Source organism: Pyrgilauda ruficollis, unplaced genomic scaffold, assembly GCF_017590135.1.
Source record: "Pyrgilauda ruficollis isolate IOZ18807 unplaced genomic scaffold, ASM1759013v1 scaffold10, whole genome shotgun sequence".
In the NCBI taxonomy this organism is placed as follows: domain Eukaryota; kingdom Metazoa; phylum Chordata; class Aves; order Passeriformes; family Passeridae; genus Pyrgilauda; species Pyrgilauda ruficollis.
Window position 1 is genome coordinate 17206688 of NW_024508101.1, and position 20107 is coordinate 17226794.

At 37.1% G+C, this 20107-nt stretch overlaps 2 protein-coding genes across 2 annotated transcripts in view; one reads left to right on the forward strand and one right to left on the reverse strand.

Annotated features, from left to right (window-relative positions):
• LOC121349408 (centromere protein P) overlaps positions 1 to 20107 on the reverse strand; it is a 111715-nt gene that overhangs the window by 67446 nt on the left and 24162 nt on the right. The gene's annotated exons all lie outside the window — the stretch shown is intronic.
• OMD (osteomodulin) lies at positions 6583 to 10761 on the forward strand. The gene is made up of 3 exons (XM_041459732.1): positions 6583 to 6629; positions 8945 to 9900; positions 10442 to 10761. The coding sequence occupies exons 2-3, from the start codon at positions 8967 to 8969 to the stop codon at positions 10759 to 10761; spliced, it is 1254 nt and encodes a 417-aa protein (XP_041315666.1). The 5' UTR covers positions 6583 to 6629; positions 8945 to 8966.

A 20107-nucleotide genomic window follows, 5' to 3' on the forward strand; every position in this document is an offset into this window, starting at 1 on the left:
AACACTGTGTTTTATGGATTCATACTGCTTCTAGTGCCTTGTGCCTAGGACAGAAAGGGTAATGTATGCTTCCCACTTGAATAGTTCCCTCCCAAAATCAGAATGCACAGGAACCTGAGAAGAGGAGAAAATGTGAGCATGGAAAACACATCTGTCAGATGTGCAACTGCTTCGTAAAGGCACTGCTCTGTCGTTCTAAAAGGCACCTTTCCACTCAAACACCTCACCATGGCTAAACCCAGCATTTAGTTCAGTCATCAGCAGTTTGAAACAACTACCCCAGTCCCCATTGTGGGGCTGCTTTCACAACACACAGACTTATTTAGAAGTTTCAGCATTAAGCCAAGTGTTTGGCAAAGATGCGAAGGAAGATCTGGACAGCTGTCTTGCATTAAAACTGACATTTTTAAAGGGAGCTACTACTATTAGCTCAGTTCTGTTAAAGTTTAATCACTGAAAGCACTGATTTCATGCCATTCCCTTACTAAGATCCAGTTAATATTTTTTTAATAATTGATTTTTTAGAACAAAAACATTATGAATGTTTATATTTCGGCTACAAATAGCTTTAGGAATTTAATCCACTCTTCAAAAAGCAATAGGACAAGGCAAGAGAAGGTGTTGGAAGCAAGACAGAAGAAGGACACCCTTGCTAGATTACTATGGAAGGTCTGTAATGCCCAGATCAATTTTTCCTCCTTAATTAAATGGAAAGAGTAGCTGTGGCTGCCCCATCCGTGGCAGTACCCAAGGCCAGGTTGGACAAGGCTTGCCTTGAAGCAACCTGGGGTAGTGGGTGGTCCCTGCCCACGGCAGAGGCTGGAACTGGATGAGCTTTCATCATTCTGTGATTCTCTGAGTGCTGGCTTAAATGTGAGCCTTGCTCAAGTTTTCACAATATGCCTTTTAAGTATCCCACAACAGGTAACAGAAGAAACAACTTCCAGCCACAGTGATCGGATCAAAATAAGACCCCTCCAGAGCTCTGCCAAGGAGGAGCTGTGACTCACAAATTATTCAAACCACAGAGAAACCCTTTTTGATTTGATTAACTCCCATAAATCAAAAGACACATTTTTTTATATGTCAAGCACAAGCATCACTTCCAAAGGACCATTAATATTAAAGTCCAAACAAAATGGAGATCAAAATGGAGAGTAACCAAAGGAAATCAAGGGTAGAGAGATTATATTTTTCCTTATGAGACTATGCCAGGGTACAGAATGATGTGTAGTAACACCTGGTGTTTCTGTGAAAGCTTCCAAGTCACAGATTCTGGCTGCATAAGAACTGCACTGCAGGCCATAAAGGCAATCTCATGCCAGCATTTCAAGGTTTGTGCTAAAAGGAGAGGATTTATTCTCTTTAAGAAAGAAGGGATAATAAAAATTAAGTACAATTTTAAGGCTGATGTTCAGTGTCCAGACTATAGGAGAGAGCTGAGCAGCTGCCAGGCAGAATCCCCTGCATCACCAGGATGGATAGTTGTATTTATTTGAATATTTCTAGAGCAATAGGTATTTAAGAAACACATTCTGTAGTCATTGTAAAATCAAAGACCATCACTCTTAAACACACTCCAAAGAGTAAATAGGAAGCACTTTCCATCACGTACAAGGGGAAAATTTCTGCTAATGCAAAACATTTTCCTACTCATGATCATTCAGGAATGCTTTGGCAAATAACTTAGACAACTACCCTTTATCCTTGCCTGGAAGTGCCTAAAAAAGCTTATAAACATATGATTTTCAGACTGGATACAAACCTGAGAACAATCTGAAGTTGCAAGCACATTTTCTAACTCTTTAACCAAAATTGCAGGAAGTCCTTAGCTATAAACAAATGAAACAAGCTAATGAATAAGGTATTAATATAAATTATTATGGTAGAATTCACATGATCTCTTTTAAAAATCTACCAGTTTAGGATAAGTCAGCAGTTCTGCTCAAAATAAATAAGAAGTGCCTGCTTTGGAATAGAGACTCAGCTCCATTACCTTCCTCCCTTCCAGAACACTGTGTTCTTTTATTTACAATGTTAGTGAGTACAAGACACCTGTCATATCCTGGGATAATTTATATAATTTTATATAAGACACAAATCAGGCAAACTAAAGACTCTGTTAAAGTTTGGGGTCCAACTGCTAATACTGCCTCAAGAAAATGAATATACCTGCACCAGTAAACAGTGGTTGCAAAACCAGACAACTATTCCCAGAACTCCACATGGGAGGAAAACACAGCCCAAAGTCATTTTGGAACAACCAAAGCAGGCTGTATAAAAATACAGAGTATAACACAAAGCATATTTATCAAACAAGCTACTCAATTACTAAAAACACAAGTGTCAGCTGACAACAGTGACTCTCCTCTGCAGATATTTATAATTTCATACAGTTCAGGGTATTTTAGAGTAATCAGACACTATTTGCTACAGATAATATTGCTTACATCAATTTTCAACTTGTTTTATTATTCCAGTGTAAATTGTTTATGACTACTTGCTACTGTGTTAGTAGAAACACTACATGATGAGTACACTACAACCCTATTTAGATACCTCTACTGTAGAAAGTAAAATCCATTTCTTTAAAAAAACCATAACCTCTCCCAATATACTATTAAATCCTTCTAAGATTTCTAACCCAGCAACATATTCAGAAAAAAATGTTACATCCCTCCTCTTCTGTCAGTCCTTCAAAGTCAACTATCCACTACCATAAATTGATGTTGTCATACAAAAAACCTCACATATAAATTTGAACGTGCCAGGAAACTTGATACTTTGCTTTTGCAGTACCAATTGTTCCTTGCACATGTTCATGCACAAGTGTAACCAATCATCTAATGAGAGCAGAGCTTCCTAATGTGTTGCTTCTAGATGCAAAGAAGCTTCTAGTGAATTCAGCCCTAAAAATTCAGTGTATCACTGTTCTTTAGTAGAAGTTACTCAATAATTTCCTATGAGATTATAATTAATTCCCATGCTACAAGGTCAATAAACTCAACTGTTTTCAGTTACTCAACATGTTCTTCCCAGGAGCTCTTAGCAAAACAAAGCAAAACACTGAAAACAGGCTGCACAAGATGTGGATTGCCAGAGTTTTGATCTCATAATACCACCTACTAAATGGGAAATAAATAGGGACCACACAACAAGGTTCAGGTCAGAGGCAACAGAAAGCTGCACACGGCACAGCTCTGTCCTGCTTTGCTTTTTTAAACAGATTAGGCCTTGTCTCAGCTCTGTTGATATGATTTGATGGCCCCTTTTCCATAACCTTTAAAAACACACGTTCCCACAGGGACACTCTCCTGGAATTACTTTCCATTCCGTGAAGAGCAGAACACCACCAAAGGCTGTGAGGGCTCGGGCTGGAGGCTCTGCAAGAACAAGACCTTCAGCATCTCAATTTGCTGAGCTCTACACTGCAGTCAGTGACCTTTCAGAGGAGTTCTGGCACAGGATAAACAAATCCAGCAGCCACTACTGCCCCAATGTTCAGTCAGCTCTGCCAAAGGCAAGCACAGGTAAGGAGCACCTCTGCAGGTGATCCATGGAATTCCCAGAGGCTGCAGGTGGCTGCTGGCAGCAGTGCTGAGCTGCCAGTTAAGGCCTGAAAATTGGGATGCCAAGAGCTTCAGTGCCTACAGTGTGACTTTGGAGTGCAGCCCAGCCTCAATGACATTGCCTACAGCTGTTTCCTACCCACAGGCTTTACAAGGAACCAAATTACAGCCTTCACAGTTCCTTGGTATATCTGACTATGCACTCCTTTTTTACTGTGCCCTCACTCACAGGAACAACCATCACCAATTGTTATCTAAACCACAGAATTCTTTCAAAGTTGTCAACTGAGGATTTTTAAATTTTGAGCTTGGGGCCTTTTCAGACATCTGATAGCAGGGCCAGACTTTTGCAATTCAATTAAGATCATGTTTGCAACACAATCCTCAGGTCTAACTTCCCCAGCCAGGCTTCATTTGAGTTCCCCAAATCCTCTATAAACAAAATGTACTTTTTTTTTTTCTTTATAGTTCATAAGGACCATTATAAATTTTGGAGGGAAAGGAAAAAAGAACTTACCAAGGAAAACCCACCAAACACAGAGAAACCTAAGAATCTTTTACAGTCAGACAGTGAATATAGGTAAAAAGCCCAATAACTGAAAGTAATTTATACCTTCTTATTATCAGGGCCATTCACCTCAAGACCACTGGTGATCCTTTCTACTTTATCCCAAGAACATTTTGACTAAAATTTGGAAATTTTAAATGTGTTCAGTAGACCATACTCAACTAGCTAAAACCCCCTAAATTAATAAAATAATAAAACAGCCTTTCTTGAGCCTTCAGTTCAGAAACAAAATTGGAAAAGCTGACAAGTCTAATAAGTGGAATACAGTTAATGGAGATGGTGAAATTCCAAAGATTTTAATTGATGAAAAGGATCCATCCAAGTTTAGCTAAAGAAAATAAATCAGCTTGAAGCCAACACAGACTTCTAGCTTGCCATATATCCCACTTCACATCACAACTGCATAAACAAAATGACGAAAAAAATTACAAATCAACATTAAAAATAATTCCTTCCAAAGCATTCTTAAAACTAAAAAACAAAATATGCTGGAAATTCAATAATTTTTTACAGCCTACAAGAATTCTTACATGAAGGATGCTAAATTTAATCCCCTCATTATCTGCCTTGTAAGGAAATTCCTGCCACACCACAAATGAAAATGAAGATCAAACCACACAATTTGACCAAGATCACAAAGTATAGACTTGTTTGTCTCCAAAACAGCTCTTGCAACAAAACAGGAACTGAGTCTTAATATATTCCATGGCTAAAGCTGCATCAGCCTCTGAAGCTCAATATGCTTCAAATCAAGAGCTTTACCACAATTTTTCAAAGGACAGACTCTTCTGTCCTGCCATCATGGATTTTAATATTCACCATGAGATTTTAGATCTCCTAAGAGCTTAAGAGACTTGGGAACACAATCAGTAGTAGAAAACAATACAAAAAATATCAGGTATGGAATTGGAACTCCAATTTTTATCTTTGGATAAAATAGTTTTATGTATGTTTTACTTATAACTGTTACTAGAGCAAAGCTTCCAAAAATATGTGCCATGTTCTTTGTCTTGTGCTTAAAAAACACTCAAACTTTGTAGCAGCCAGTAATATTTTACTAACTGGTCATAAAAATCTTGGTGGGGCTTTTTTCATTGCTCACTGTGTATGTATTCTATTAATTATTTAAGAAAAAAATAATTACTGGTTTTGATTTAGTGGTACAATGTAGCTATTCAACTATTTGTGGCACCATTAATCAAGGACTATGGAGTTTTAATTTCTCTCTTTCAACCTCTCCCTTGTATTCTGCATTCCCTACATAAATACATGACTGCTTTAGTTTATTTCTAGTATTGCCAACTCCTACAATATCACTTTGGTCATGACTTCTGGTGTTTTTCTTTGTACCCTGAATGTTAGAATTACATATTAATTACCTTCTTAAACCTATTCTTGTCCTCAATATTAAAGAAGAAACTTGAAAAGGCTGAGCAAATCATCAGCTTCATGAAGCTCAAAGACAAAAATGTAAACTTACCACTGCATTTTTAAAGAAATTATGATACTTTTAAGGCACTTTTTAAGAAGAATTTTTAATTACCAGATTCTTCCTTGTGAACAGATTTTGAAATAAAGTAATTCTTTCACTAAGTCAAAAGCATAATTAAATGCTTTGGATAAATCATACACTTAAACCACTTCACAAAAAAAGAATTCAATTTTCTCCATTTTTTGCATGTATCACAGGTATTTAAGTATCATACAGCAACAAAGGCAGATAACTGTACCTCCTTGCTTTAATTCCTCTTAAAACCTAAGATAAATATTTTTCTTGAGTAAAATGGTTTATGTTTCATGTCATAATTACCCTTTGTACAAGATTTATGCTCTCTCTATGCAACTTAGCAAAAAGATGTTGGAAAATTACTGTGAATGCTGAAGTTTTAACACCACCACCACACCGACAGCACTGTATAGAACAAATCTTTTGCAGGAAGGAGACAGGACATAGACATTGCAGGAGGAAAATAAGGAAGATGTTTATAAAAGCTTATTTACAGCACATGCTTCCCCTTGATTTTGGTAAGGTTAGTTTTTTTACTGTTTCTTAACTTCATCATCAGAGCACAAACTTTACAGAACTGAATCACTGCAGCTGAACCCGCACAATGAACTAATAACCTCTGTAATCATTTTTGAAGCTTTATTCTCTTTTTTTTTTTTTAAATGGGAGTTGGTAACTGAAAGAATCCTGCCAATTATATGGAAGGGATTTGAACAAAAGCAGAAATTGCTTAACAGCTTTATGACACAGCATCTACGGCAAGTGATGATGTGGCACAAAGCAGTTTTTTAAATTTTACTGGCAAATCAGAAGAGGGGCCACAAGGCTGTTATTTTGTGTTGCCTTCCCACAAGGCTCCTTACCACAAAATATGGCTTAGACAGACCTTTTGTTCCTCCAGCTGGGGTAGGCTATGTCTTAGATGATTTCACCAGCACAAGAACTTGCTGCCCTCTACAACCTGAACTTCTCAGCAGTCCAAAAAGTAAGTTTTCTTGGTAAGCAGGAATAAAATGAATTGATTGTGTTATTTTTCAGTGAAGAGGGATGAATGCATGTTATTTAATATTTAGCTCTCAGCAAGTAAACTGTTTGCAAATACAATTACTGAGCTCTGACTTGATTACAGATGGTAAAGAATCAAGCTTCTAAGATTTTCTATTGTTTTTCAACTTTGTAATGATGTGTTTTATCATATTGTGTGCATCTGACCTGCATTTCCTGCTGTCAAGTTTCACCTGACACGAGTGTTTTAAAGCTAGTTGAATTCTTAGAAATATTTCATGAAGAGGTGTCAGTGTCTCAGTGCCCTGAGACACAACCTGCAAGCCTGGCAGGACAGTTCCCATTCTGTCAGTAAGATACTCTGCTACAGCCAAAGTATTGAAATGTCTCCCCAAAACCAGCTCCTCCCTCTCCATTAAAGAAGAGAGAGGGAAGTGGGAGACTTTGGTACATATTACTTCTTATTTATCATTTCATCTGACATGATGAGAGCTCTCCTCACGTTGTCCTTGTGGCAAATAGATCAATCCTACAATGGCCTTATTTCTCAAAGTGAGAAGACTTACCCGAGTTGCCCCTCCTGGTTTCTAAGGACAATTGTGGCACCAAGAACAAAAATTATTAATTGGAAGTTTTGTGACATAGAGTAGAAGTGCTGAGAGAATAGAACCAGAAGGTGAAGCTCAAGTTCTGGACTGCAACTGAAGAGGGAGGCATCAAAAGGGAACAAAGAGCATGAAATAGGCAAGCGGGACAGACTGGGATCTGTTCCACAAAACCAGAAGGCAGTCATGGGACTTAGAAACAGATTTTAGATAGACACCAACTGGACTGATTAGGAGATATTCTGATATACACTGCCTGAAATGTGAAACCCAGTGAATTTCTCCTGAAGCACAGAATTCCTTCTCAACCCAGCACAGTGTAATTATGCAGCACTGGGGTGTAAAGCAGCTCTGTGTCTCTGCTATTTGCTTAATTAGCTCGGACATCCCGCAATGCTGCAGGGATATGGAGTCCCTGGCTTTGTGAAGAACCTACCTGGAGAGGAGTTCCTGACTCCAGTCAAACCTGGTTTTAAGGTTTTCATCAGTTATGAAACTCAGCTGCATTCAAATGCAAAGTTCGATATGCAGGTTAGGCAATGCCCCACGGTGACACCCAGCCACTGGCACACAGCACTACTGCAAGGATGCAGCAAATTCCAATAGTTTGTTACTGCTTTTCTTCTCAGAATTCTCTCTTTGCTGTTCAGTTCATAGAATACATCACCCATTAGGTAATCACCACTAGGAATCACCAGAAATGACTACTTGTCTCATCTCCTTTGTTACTGAGTGTTCAGTAAACAAATATTGACAAAGAGTCCCTTGGGTATGAAAGATACATTAAAAAAAAAAAAAAAAAAAAAAAAGAGAATGACTGCTTTTCTCTCTCTGCTTCAGGGTATACTGAGCAAAGTCTCTTAAAATTTTTCCATGACTTCTGTGGTTTGACCTGCAATGTAACATTTTGACTCACTGCTGCTTAAATTGAACAGCTTCACATGATTCACAACTCTCATTCTGCCAAATAACATGGTTCCTTTGACTGCATAAAGTACTCTAAAAGGTTAGACTGACTTTGAGCATCAGAAATTTGACATGCAAAATGATTTGCCTTTCACAACATCAGGATTTCACCTCAGAAGGGTATTTGGAAGGTAAATTAGTTGACATCTATAAAGAACATATGATTACAGAAGCAGAAGAAGACTACAAAGAAAACTTACCCACTAAAGATTTTACACCATGTGCAGTGCATGATGGCTGAATTGCACTGGCTTTAAATAAATGATGGGAACAGAAAAATCACATTATATCATCATTAACACAGTACTAAGTCAGTCATGTTTTGTGGAAAATAGAAAAACAGCACAAAATGCCACAGAACACACAATTTGCAAAGCCACATAAATTTCTATTTTACATAATGCACAATATTTCCAAGTAATCTATTTCAGGTTTTTTTTTTAAACAATCCTGTTATGGTATCCTTCAGTACCAACCACAGCACAGATGGAAAACTGTTCCTTGCCTGAAGTCGGACCACAAAACTTCTGTTTACTTCAAGGACAGATTTGTTTATGTTTTTTATGTGGAAGGTACAGATCAGAACTTGGGATTCCTCGTAATGTCACAGACAATGTTGCCAAAAAAAGGCATTAATCTACTAACTTCATTAGATATTGCTGCTACTTAAAACTTTGTGTGCTATTTACTTTATCTAAAAGTTAATGTTTCTTCTTATCAACAGGTCACAACATATCAATTTAAATATGGGGATTCTGAGCAACCTATCGATCCTCCACCTACTCTGCACTGCTTTGGTCTTTTGTCAGTATGAAGACTATGATTTTGAGGATGAATATGGTGGGGAGCCAGATCACCAACTTCCATATTATTTTAACCCAAACGCCCAAGCTGAAGTTCCTCGTTTTCCTTTTCCAGTTGAGTGTGCCAAAGAATGCTTTTGTCCACCAGCTTTTCCCTTATCCATGTACTGCGACCACCGGAAACTCAAGACAATACCAAACATCCCCAGCCATGTCCAACAACTTTATCTGCAAAACAACAACATTGAAGCTGTGCCTGCAGGACCATTCACTAATGTTACCTTCATAAGGGAAATTAACCTCAGCTACAACAACATTAAATTCCATATGATTGACCATGGTGTTTTTGCCAAACTTTCACACTTAGTGCAACTTCATTTACAACATAATGAATTAGAGGAATTTCCGTTCCCTCTGCCCAGCTCTCTAGAGAGACTCCTCCTTGCTTTTAATAAAATTTCCCGGTTACCTGCAAATGCATTGGAAGGATTGCCCAACATGACCACGCTTGACCTTTGCAATAACTTACTTGACGACTCAGTATTCAAAGAAAAACCCTTCTCAAACATGAAAAATTTAATGCAGCTCAACTTATGCAACAACAAATTACAGACAATGCCTCCTGACCTGCCACCATCACTTCGGCATCTTTCTCTTGAAAATAACTCAATTTCTCATATTCCAGAAAACTATTTCCACAGACTTCCCCATATCATTGCTCTAAGAATGTCCCACAATAACCTGCAGGACATTTCACCCAACACCTTTAATCTACCTAACCTTCTAGAACTTAATCTTGGACACAACAAATTGAAACAAGTATTCTACATTCCAAGAAGTTTGCAGCATTTGTACATTGAAGACAATGAAATTGAAAGTAGGTTGGATAGTTAAACTTTGTAAAAAGCAATAAACTTAGTGGATTTTGGCTTTGGTCGTGGGAGAAGTGTGGGGAGAATATAATCTTATATTCTTTGGAATGCAACATAAACACATCCTCAGTCATTTGAGACGAATTTGAAATTAGAGAGGATTTAATTTTTGAAGCTTTTCTCTAATCACAGTTATTTGTAAAAGTTAATACCAGTTTTTCATGTAACAGCTAAATTTTTTTTTAAAAATTCCTTCTCATTTTGCAACTGATAAAAACATACAGAGAAAAGGAATTATGAAAATATTTAATTCTCATAAAACAGTAATTACAAATAGCTTACCTCACAACCTTATATTTTTCAAGCCCCCAAACTGGTACCATTGTCAGTTACAAAACTGATTCAAAGCATAGAGAAGGATTATATTACTGTGCACCACAAAAACATTTTCTATTTTAGATTTCAAAACATAAGTTTCACTTTTGCAATAGGTCTAGAACATAACTGCTTTCTGCATTTTAATTCATACTTTTCACTCTCTTACAGACATCAACGTTACTGTGATGTGTCCAACTCTGGACGCACTGAACATCAAGCAGTTAACCTACATACGCGTGGACCAGAACAAGCTCACAAGCCCCATCAGCACCTATGCCTTTTTCTGCTTCCCTCTCATCAGAACCATTTATTATGGAGAGCAAAATGTCACTGTCAGCAGGCCAAGCCAGCTCAGAACACCGGTGTTCCGGCGGTTTCTAACACCAGAGGAATTCCAGGAAGCAGAAGACAATCATGAAACGCTCAATCAAGAAACCGAAGAAGATCATGAAGCAGAAGACAGCTATTTTCATCCTTACTATCACTGAAGTAATCATTGTTAATAAGTATATATGGAAACTTCTCATTAGTCTGGGTCATTCATATCTGTCCTAGAGTAACTGGGCAGTTTGGGATATTCAAGATGCATCTATAAAGTGGAGATAGGAGTTTAAAGTAGGTAAATGTCCTATTATTGGTGTAGCAAAAAACAACACTAGGAACAAAGAACACTCACCTGAGCATTAGATAAAGGTCTGACACATAACCTGGGTTGATGAGGGGCTCACCTCTGGGTGAGCAGCCAAAGTGAAAGAAAATTGACTTGAAATTCTGTTCTAAAGTGATCCAATTGCAAAATGACTAAATTATAAATCAGCATCATAATTCAAGAGGAACAAGTGATTAAGGCAAAAAATCCATCCAGCTCTACATCCTACTGCTGACAGCAGTAGCAAAGAGATGCACTAGAGAAAAAAAACAAAAGATTGAGATCATAAAATACCTCCACAAGGCTCCTCCACACCTCCCAGAAATACAGATATTTCTTCTTCCAATTTCTAACTGAACAAGGACATCACAAATATGGAGCTTCAAAGCTTCCCTATATTATGTTTCAAGTGTCCTGACAAGTATTATAATATTCACTTCTTTGGATGTCCTTTAACTATCACAGTCTTTCAAAAGAGATTTCAGCTTATTACTAACACTCTTTCACCAAGCTGCTGGGATCTAGGGAAAAGCATGTGCATTAACACAACTGAACCATTAGCATTTATATTTTCCCTTTGCTTCAGCCCATGTTATTGTAGAAGACACATAGAAATGTAATGTAATCTTTGCATGTAGAATTATTCATCAAGTAGGACAGGTACAAAGAAAAGCATTGCAGGCTTTTTTAGCTGTTAATTTATCCCTCTGCACAGCTAATATCAATTAGCTGTATTCTGCTTCAAAGTACAATCAACATTGCTTTAAGTAACCTGAAGAAAACTCTGAGCTACGCAAATTTTTTTTATATCTTATGCCTAGAAACAGATCCAGATAACTACAGGAGAAGATAACACTATAGAGCACTTTATTGCCTTTTTTTATCACTTCATTTTTCAGCACTTTTTCCTTGATAGAGCTTTACTAGCTGTGAGTGAAAAAAAAAAAAATCCCTGTTTTCAACAGCAAAATGAAATTTTTGCAAGTGACAGATCCATACATCATACTACCAACTTTGCATAATTTTATGTAGTCTTTTCAGTTGTCCAACGCTTAAAGTACAATGTAATCAGATTTCTATTAGAATTTGAGAAGCTAGGCAGGTTTCATTTTTTATCTTAGAATTTTGGTTATTTTTTTAGGTTCATATTCATATTTATGGTTTCTGATGTATCAACTGAAATATTAAGAAAATGAAAATACTTAATTACTTCTTTTTAAGAAAAAGTTTTATTGTAAAGCTATGAATATAAAACTTTAAGAATATATATATATATATAGACTTTAAGGACAACTGGTTGTAAGAATTTGTGTACAAAATTTATTCTATTGTTATTAATTTGTGGATCTTCAGCCAAGTAACTCAAGAAATCTGCTCCTCTCTCCTTCCTGTTTTTCTTATCTGCATTCTGAGCAGATCCAGTATCCATAGCAAACTATTTTATGGTCACCTCACAAATTCACAGTGCTACAGAATGTCTGCTTTTTAAAAAAAAATTATTAATATTTCTCACACTCAAACACCTCTGGGTTTCTGAAAAAGGAACACATGCATGTATTCATTCCTTAAGTACTCAACATCATTTATGTACACTATATACAATAATTTAGATATATCTATAACTTTATTGCTTTATTAATACATACATGTAGTATATTAAGCTTTCAACTATTTCAGATTTTAAGTGAATGGTGCACAAAATGCAAATCTAAAATAAGAGGATTTTTGAAAGGCTTGCTCAGCTTTAAAAATAAAAGAACACTATCCTGCTATAGTATGAATATTACATCTTTTATCACAAACTTTCTGCTTTGTAAAGACATTTATGAAACAAAGCTTAGCTTTAAAGTAGAAGTCAAAACATTGATGCTATATACATTTCTCAAAGTCAAAGTGGAAATTATTGAAAACTTCAGAGCTGTCTTATTACACTTGACTCATTTAGGTGGAACATGAAATTTGTATTACAAGAAGAACTATTATAACTCACTTTTCTTTCAATTAATATTATCATATAATCTGTAGCACATAGGACACTTATTCCAGAAAGGCTTTTACAGTGGACAGAGAACTAAAGACTTGGTAGCCTTAGAGAAATGAGAATTATAATAAAGTACTGGATTAATAGATATCAAGCTGGGTGAAATTTGCTCTGGTAACACAGGGGATGCTGTCTGTAAAAGTCATGATGGTTTTGCCTTCCAAATATCTTGGAGTTCTCTGGGAATCATGAAGGATACGGAAAAGGGAGATCCTGGTCCAAACAGCCTACAAAAATTTGTAAAGGTTTTTAAGGAAATTAAGTTGCCACAGATTAAAAGGCAACATCACAAACAAAAATCAAATAAAGTATGAGAAACAGCCTAAAAATAAATGGTCAGTTCTTGCTGTGGAGGGGGATCCCACTGGTGGGAACTTTGCAGAGGGCCTGTGCTGGAATTTATTCCATTTAAAATGCTAGCAAGAGATAGATAAACCAGGCTGAGAAGGGAGATGCCAGCAATGAGTGCTAAGTGTTGCTGGAGAATGGCTGCAAATGTCCTCAGGATGCTAAAGCAGCCAGTGGAGCTCATCACAGTTAAATGAGAAGTGATGTCCATGGAAATGATGATCTTAGTTCCACATTAAAACTAATGAAGGATGACCTCACCAACATCACTCAGGGAGCAAGACTCAGAAGTGCTTCAGTAGCAATAGGTGTTCAGTGAAAACTGGCTCAGCACCCAGGAGTCACAAAAAGGAAACTCAAATGTAGACAGTAACTATAGACAAATGGAAAACAAGACACTGCTATAAACCTGTGGCTCACCCAGACATTAAATGCAGTATTGATTTCCAAAGCCTCAGGCAGCTGGTGTAATTACACAGGGTATGACTGGAAAAGGATTAGAGCAAGGTCACCCAAGGTAAGGATTGGCTTCTATATCAACAACGTGGAACGAACTAGGGCTCAGCAAAGAGATGTCTGACGGGGATACAGAAGATACCCACAAAATTATGAGTTGCATTGACAGCAAGGGTCTGGGGATCTGCTCCAGTACAAGGGAAGGAGCCATCAAATGAAGCTTATAGGTCCCATGTACCCGAGGACACAGTGGATGCAGCAGCAATTTTAGACGTGGTGTTAAGAAAAGATACAGACAGTAATTGTGTTCCTTGGAAGAGATCCATTAAAGGTTGCTAAATGAAACACAGTAGGGACCAAAGTGCTGAGCTGCAAATAGCTGGAGAATGGAAGAACACTTGAAGACAGGATAGAGACAAGGATCATACATCATTGTTCTATTCTCTGTCTTCCCAAAGCATCTGTTCATGGGCATTGCTGGACACAGGATATTGTACACTAACCTTTATTAATTCCACACCAGTTCTATGTTGTCACTATCCTGAACCATGGTAATGTGCTGGTTCTGCGCCTCACTACCACTGCCTTGAGACAGTGTAAAACATACCTGCTTCATGTTTGCTCTGGTACTTACTTACAAACTATACAGTGTTTTTAAAGCAGAAAATAGGTTCATAACGAAGAACTAAACATGCTATTTATTTTATCAGTAACAGCAAAACCTAACAAGGAAATAGCTTAATGAGTTTGTTTACAGCACAGTCAGAAAATACAGAAACAAAGCTTGTTCTGAGTTTTAACTCTGCATTTCCATGAGCAATTCAGGTAGAGTGCCAACCACCAAAAGTTATTATAAAAATCAAAAGAAAGAGAACTAAAAGTAGTTTAATCCAACACTTCATATTTCTTTCTTTAGCCCCAAAAAAGTGGGAATATATTTTGCGTTTTCCTGATAAATATTTTTCACACTTTGCTTCAGTACTCTGATAATAAAAGTTATGTGGATGAGGCCAGAAGCTCCTTTATAGAAAACAGATGTTTTACAGTTCACATTTTCTGACTTAGTTTGACATATTCACATTCCACTTTTACAACACAAACCCATTTCCTTCTTTGTTGCCCAACCTGATCATTGTGAGCTATAAGCACAAGCATTTTCTACCTGAAAAGCAGGAAAGGGGAATAGACTATATTTTTAACAAAAAAGTACACATTGAAGAGTTTTCACTATCATTTTCCAGTCCATTTTCCAGTTCCATTTTCCACTATCATTTTCTGCTGCAAGAGTATGAACTATTCAGCTATAATCCAATTTGTGTATACACTATTGCAACTTATGGAATTACACAAATACAAACATTTTTAATGTTTTAACTGTTTTGCCCAAAATTTATATTTCTAACAACCTAATTAATTTAAAAGGAAAATAAACAGAAACACAACCTTGTAATTCATTGCATAAATTCATCATCGACAGAGAGAAAAAAACCCCACACTAACCTTCCCCTATTATACAAGTACAATGCAAGGAAAACAGATCAATGTGAAGATGAGCCATGAACACAGTAAAGCAGATGCTATGAACAACATAAGGAACAGATGCCTGGAACACTGCAGTAAAATATGGATAAGGCCAATGTTTCTTGGAGCCCTGACTCAAATGTCCCTGTGGACATAGTAACAGCTCTCAACAAATGATGGTCTTGTCATAAGGAAGTAATGCCAATTCTGGAAGGAATTCTAAGAAATTATAATAAATTGCAGTAGGTTGGCTTTTGTTTCAGGATATAACTGATGTCACATAGAAAAGCTCAGGAGAACATGTGTCTAACAGAGAGGTCTGGGTAAATAGCACTGTTACTCTGGTTATCATTTGTATTTGTTAACCATAGTTTGATTTCTGTTTAATATTATGCATGATTTTTGCAATGTGCTTTATTCATTTGTAACACAGTAACGATAAAAGTCTTTCTTTTCCAGAAATGCAAGAAATAAAGGTAATATATTCAGCTTTAAAAAATTCTGATTATAAATCAGAAACATATGGAAGGATGTTCATACAATCACTAGGTCATTTTTCAGCTGTCTTCATTTTGCAGCTGGTGGCCCTAACAGTGACCTAAACTGATTTAATTCACTGAGCCTTGGAAATAGTTGCAACTTTTCATAAAAATCTGGAGGTGTTTATGCATAACCATTTCAGGTACTTCTTTGTTGATTCTGAATTTTGAAGAATGTTCTACGTTTTCTCTCTAGGACATGATGACATTTATTTTACATTTAATACTACCTCTGAACCCTCCTCCATCCCTCAGGGATGCTGAGTTGGAATTGACTTTGCTTTACACAACTACTCTTCTACAGCACCACCTTCAGTTTTCAAACCAGTGAAGAAACCAGGAGATTGCTCCCTCCTCTCTCTGGGATACTTTTAGTTCCCAGAATAAATGCAACTCTATCATCATTACTGGCATTAAACTGGCTTAAAAACTATTTTTACATCCTCTATCAGGACCTTAACAAAAAGCAGAAGGGAATGAAGGAGTCTGAGAAGTTTCATATCATACATTTATGCAGCAGCAAAGAGTTAAAAGTAGTTGTGGAGAGTAGAATTAATCCCACGTAAATATCAAAGGAAAAGGCTTGTGTTTTAGAAGATAAAACTTGTGTAGAGAGCCATTCCAAAAAGTTATTTCTTTTAGGTTACAAAAGGAGAAAATAAAAATAGAACCATTGAGTTCAGTTCTAACATCACTAATGCTTTTGCCCTCTTTAACAGCCAGTCTCTCACTGCTTGCAGATTATTATGTACATGTTATCAGGCTGGTGCAGTAACTGTCTTTTCCTCTATAAAACCTTTTCTATTATAATTACTCCAATCCAGAGAAGCTGGTCAACATTGTGAGGTGTTTAAATCACACTCTACACAAGCTATGCCAAGGAACCTCCAACATGTTACCTTCCACATGAAGCAGAAATACCACACACAAAAGAAAAGCCAGCATTGTGCCCAGGTCTATAAATACCCAAGAATCTTTAAGAGCTTTCCTAATTTGTCCTCATCTCATTCTTTCCTACACAGATGTCTGGCCAAAAGAAGACACTGACTTGGAGCATTCTGTGTAAGGGATTCCCAGCACCCACCATAAGCACAGGTCAGCTGAGCAATAACCCATAGTACTTTTTTTTCCAAGAACACTTATAAACAGTAAAACTCAGAAATGGCAGAAGTTGCCAATATCATCCTTTAGAGATTGTGATACAAGATGAAAGCCAAGGTCTTCAAGCAGCTAAAATACACTTCCTCTGTCTAAACACAGAACAAACCCGAGTGATTAAAAAGAATCTCAGCTTTGGTTTATTTCGTAAGGAATATCTTGATAGCAATTTTGTGGGGCTCGCCCTAGCACTGCCTCACAGCCTCATTAACCCCTGCACCCCAGAGGTAAGGCCCTGTGTTTTTTCTCCCCATTTTTCTTTTCCCAGTGCTCTGTCTCCCATTGCACAACTACAAGTCCTTGTATAGGCAGTGCCAGCCCTGCCCCCATGTAATTCCTACAGGAACCTTGGAGAAGTCATTTCCAACCTGTCTTGCACAGAGCAAAGTCTACCCCCCTCTCTACTGACACATAAACGAAATACTAGATTCTTTCCCAGATTCTGAAGATTTAGTCAGCAACATGTTTGGATAGTTACCCTCATTTCTGTCTTGCTCTGCTATGTTTTTCCTGCCTCTGCCATCCACACCCATCCAGCTTCTCACTTTTTCTCTGATTCTTTGTTGTCTAACAACAGAAGAAAACCTTGGGGAACAAATTTTACACCTACTCTGTATGCAACCGTTTTCACCTAAAACTAAGTTTTCCTGACAGCAGAATCCAGAGACCAGAATGCAATCCCATTAATCTGGCTTGGGTTCTATCCACTACAACAAGTCTTGTGGTTCATTTACACCTTCAGCTACACTTTATATCCTTACAAAATGACACGGCAATGACTACTGTTCAAATTTAAGTCACAATTCCATGTCAACAAAGTTAGGAAAAATAACCTTTTAAAATTACTAACAGTCAGTACAGCTGAAAGTATTTTGTGGGGAAATCAGTCAGTGCAAATGAGACATCATAGGGAAATCAAAGAACACACCATGGACACATTATCAAGGCCCTCCTCAAAAACTGGAGCTCAATGAGTTAACAAAACAGCAGGCTTAGGTTTCCAGAAAAGAAACATCTTCCAAGTACATCGATCCCTGTAACCAGAGTCCAAGCAAAAGACACTTATACATCCAATTTCCAAGCACTAACAGTGCCTAGAAAGCACTCCCTGCTTGCCAGGGTGTTTCCTGTGAGCTCCCCTACTGCCAATGCATATGAACCACATATTTCATCTCACATGATTTGGACATTGTGGTAATTTCTAGTCACTCTGAGCAAGAAAAAAGCAGTTGAAGGAAGCAATAGTCCTCTTGCTTGTTTGCAGTCACCCGTACCACCCCCATCCTTGTGCTGATCTGAGCATGTGGTACATGTTCAGATAAAAACTGATTTTATCTGACATTATTTGCTGATACATTTTCTTCTTTCATGACAATGCTGACAAACTATGGGACAAGCAAGATTACAACTTTATTTGGCACTGTGAGCTACTCCTTGATGGCATCGTGCCAAATGAACTACTTAACGTGTCCCTCTTTGAATGTATTTGTAAGGAAGTGTTCATGAGCTTCTGAGAGGTGCCTCTATTGCAGAGAGTACACACACAACAACCTTTCTGTGATAAGCACACAACCGAAATCTTGTGACCCTGATGAACACAGACTTTTCATGTTTTGTGCAGAAGCTGGTCCTGAAGTTGTCTAAAAATTCAGAGCCTCTTCTCCTCTTGCAGATCAAAACAAACACGTTTCCTTGAATGAAGACTTCCTACATTTTCAAGGCCTCATTTATCTAGTAGTTTTCCCTAATTTTTTAAAGTTGTTATATGTAAGGAAAAGATAAAGCTATTCCTAAGATATTCTGTGTAGCTGTGAAATCTAGGATTTAAGTACTTACAAAATAAATTATCATAAAACTATAATATATTTAATATTTTATATCTTGATTTCAGCTTCAATACTTAGTAGTTTTTTTCCCTTAGGATAGTTATCCTTTGATTACATTTAAGCACTGGAAACATTTGGATGCTCCAGAGAGAGAGGGAATCCTCATGTGGATGTTTGGCAGATGGGTGGCAGCTGGAAAGGGTAAGTACAAAGCAGAGCTATCATTACTTCCCAGACAGGCAGGAGGGATGCTAAGATGGTACTGACACTGCAATTTAACCATTTCCAAACTCCTGGTGTCATTGTTCCAGCAGAGGAGCATGCAATGGGATTCAGGGCCCAATTTCCATTATTACTGAGCCTCTTCCCTTCACATCTCCATTTGATCATCACAGCATTATCCTAGAGCAAGCTTCCAAACTATCAGATTGTTAAACTTGCATATGAACTAAGCTACAAACATTTGTATAAAATCCAAATGAGTTCAGAAACTGGTGGTATTATAAACTCAAAAAGATTTTAGACAGCAACTGGCTGTAGTCACTCTGCAGATTTCCTACAGATATTTGGCTGCTAAACAAGGCAGCATTTAAAAGAAAACTTAACCAAAAAGGTCCACAGTTTATCACCAGCATTACTCTAGGAAAAAAAAAAAAAAAGAAAAAAGGTATGACAATAAAAGAGAAAAGTAAATCTGGATATATTCCCACAAGATTTTATTGCTACATACTTTTTAAAGACTTGAGAAAGCTACTCTATAAACTTTCAGAGTTGGTCATCTGTCTCCCATTTGTGCTGACTGCCAAAATTCATAATGAGGAAAAGGATGGGGGAGGAAGAAATGCATTACAAATCCAGAAAAATGCTGCTCATAGTTCAGATGGAATTCTACACCTGGACAGTGTTCACTGAGTTATCTGTAAAACTGAAGCAGAACTTTATTCAAAGCAAGTATTTTTTGTGAAACCCATTTTTCAATAAACTGTCTATTAATGAAGGATTTAGACCCTGATTGTCTAAAAATCTCAAACAAGAAATTCTAAACCATTTTTCAATAAACTGTCTAATAAGTCAATTAATGAAGGATTTAGACCCTGATTGTCTAAAAATCTCAAACAAGAAATTCTAAAGAATGTTTTTCCAGAACTCCTCAGACTGAAAAGTTTCCATTTCATAGATAGGTAAAACTTCTCTAAACATATATAACTTGTAATAAAACATTTTACTATTCACAAAATGTGACTAATACAACAGACGTGTGTTTTGGCTCTACCTCTGTCTCAGAAAGCAGCTGCT

Coding starts and splice junctions, on each gene's coding strand:
- OMD (XM_041459732.1), top strand. CDS start 8,967: ATGGGGATTCTGAGCAACCTATCGATCCTCCACCTACTCTGCACTGCT. Junction 9,901..10,441: donor TGAAGACAATGAAATTGAAA/GTAGGTTGGATA, acceptor ACTCTCTTACAG/ACATCAACGTTACTGTGATG.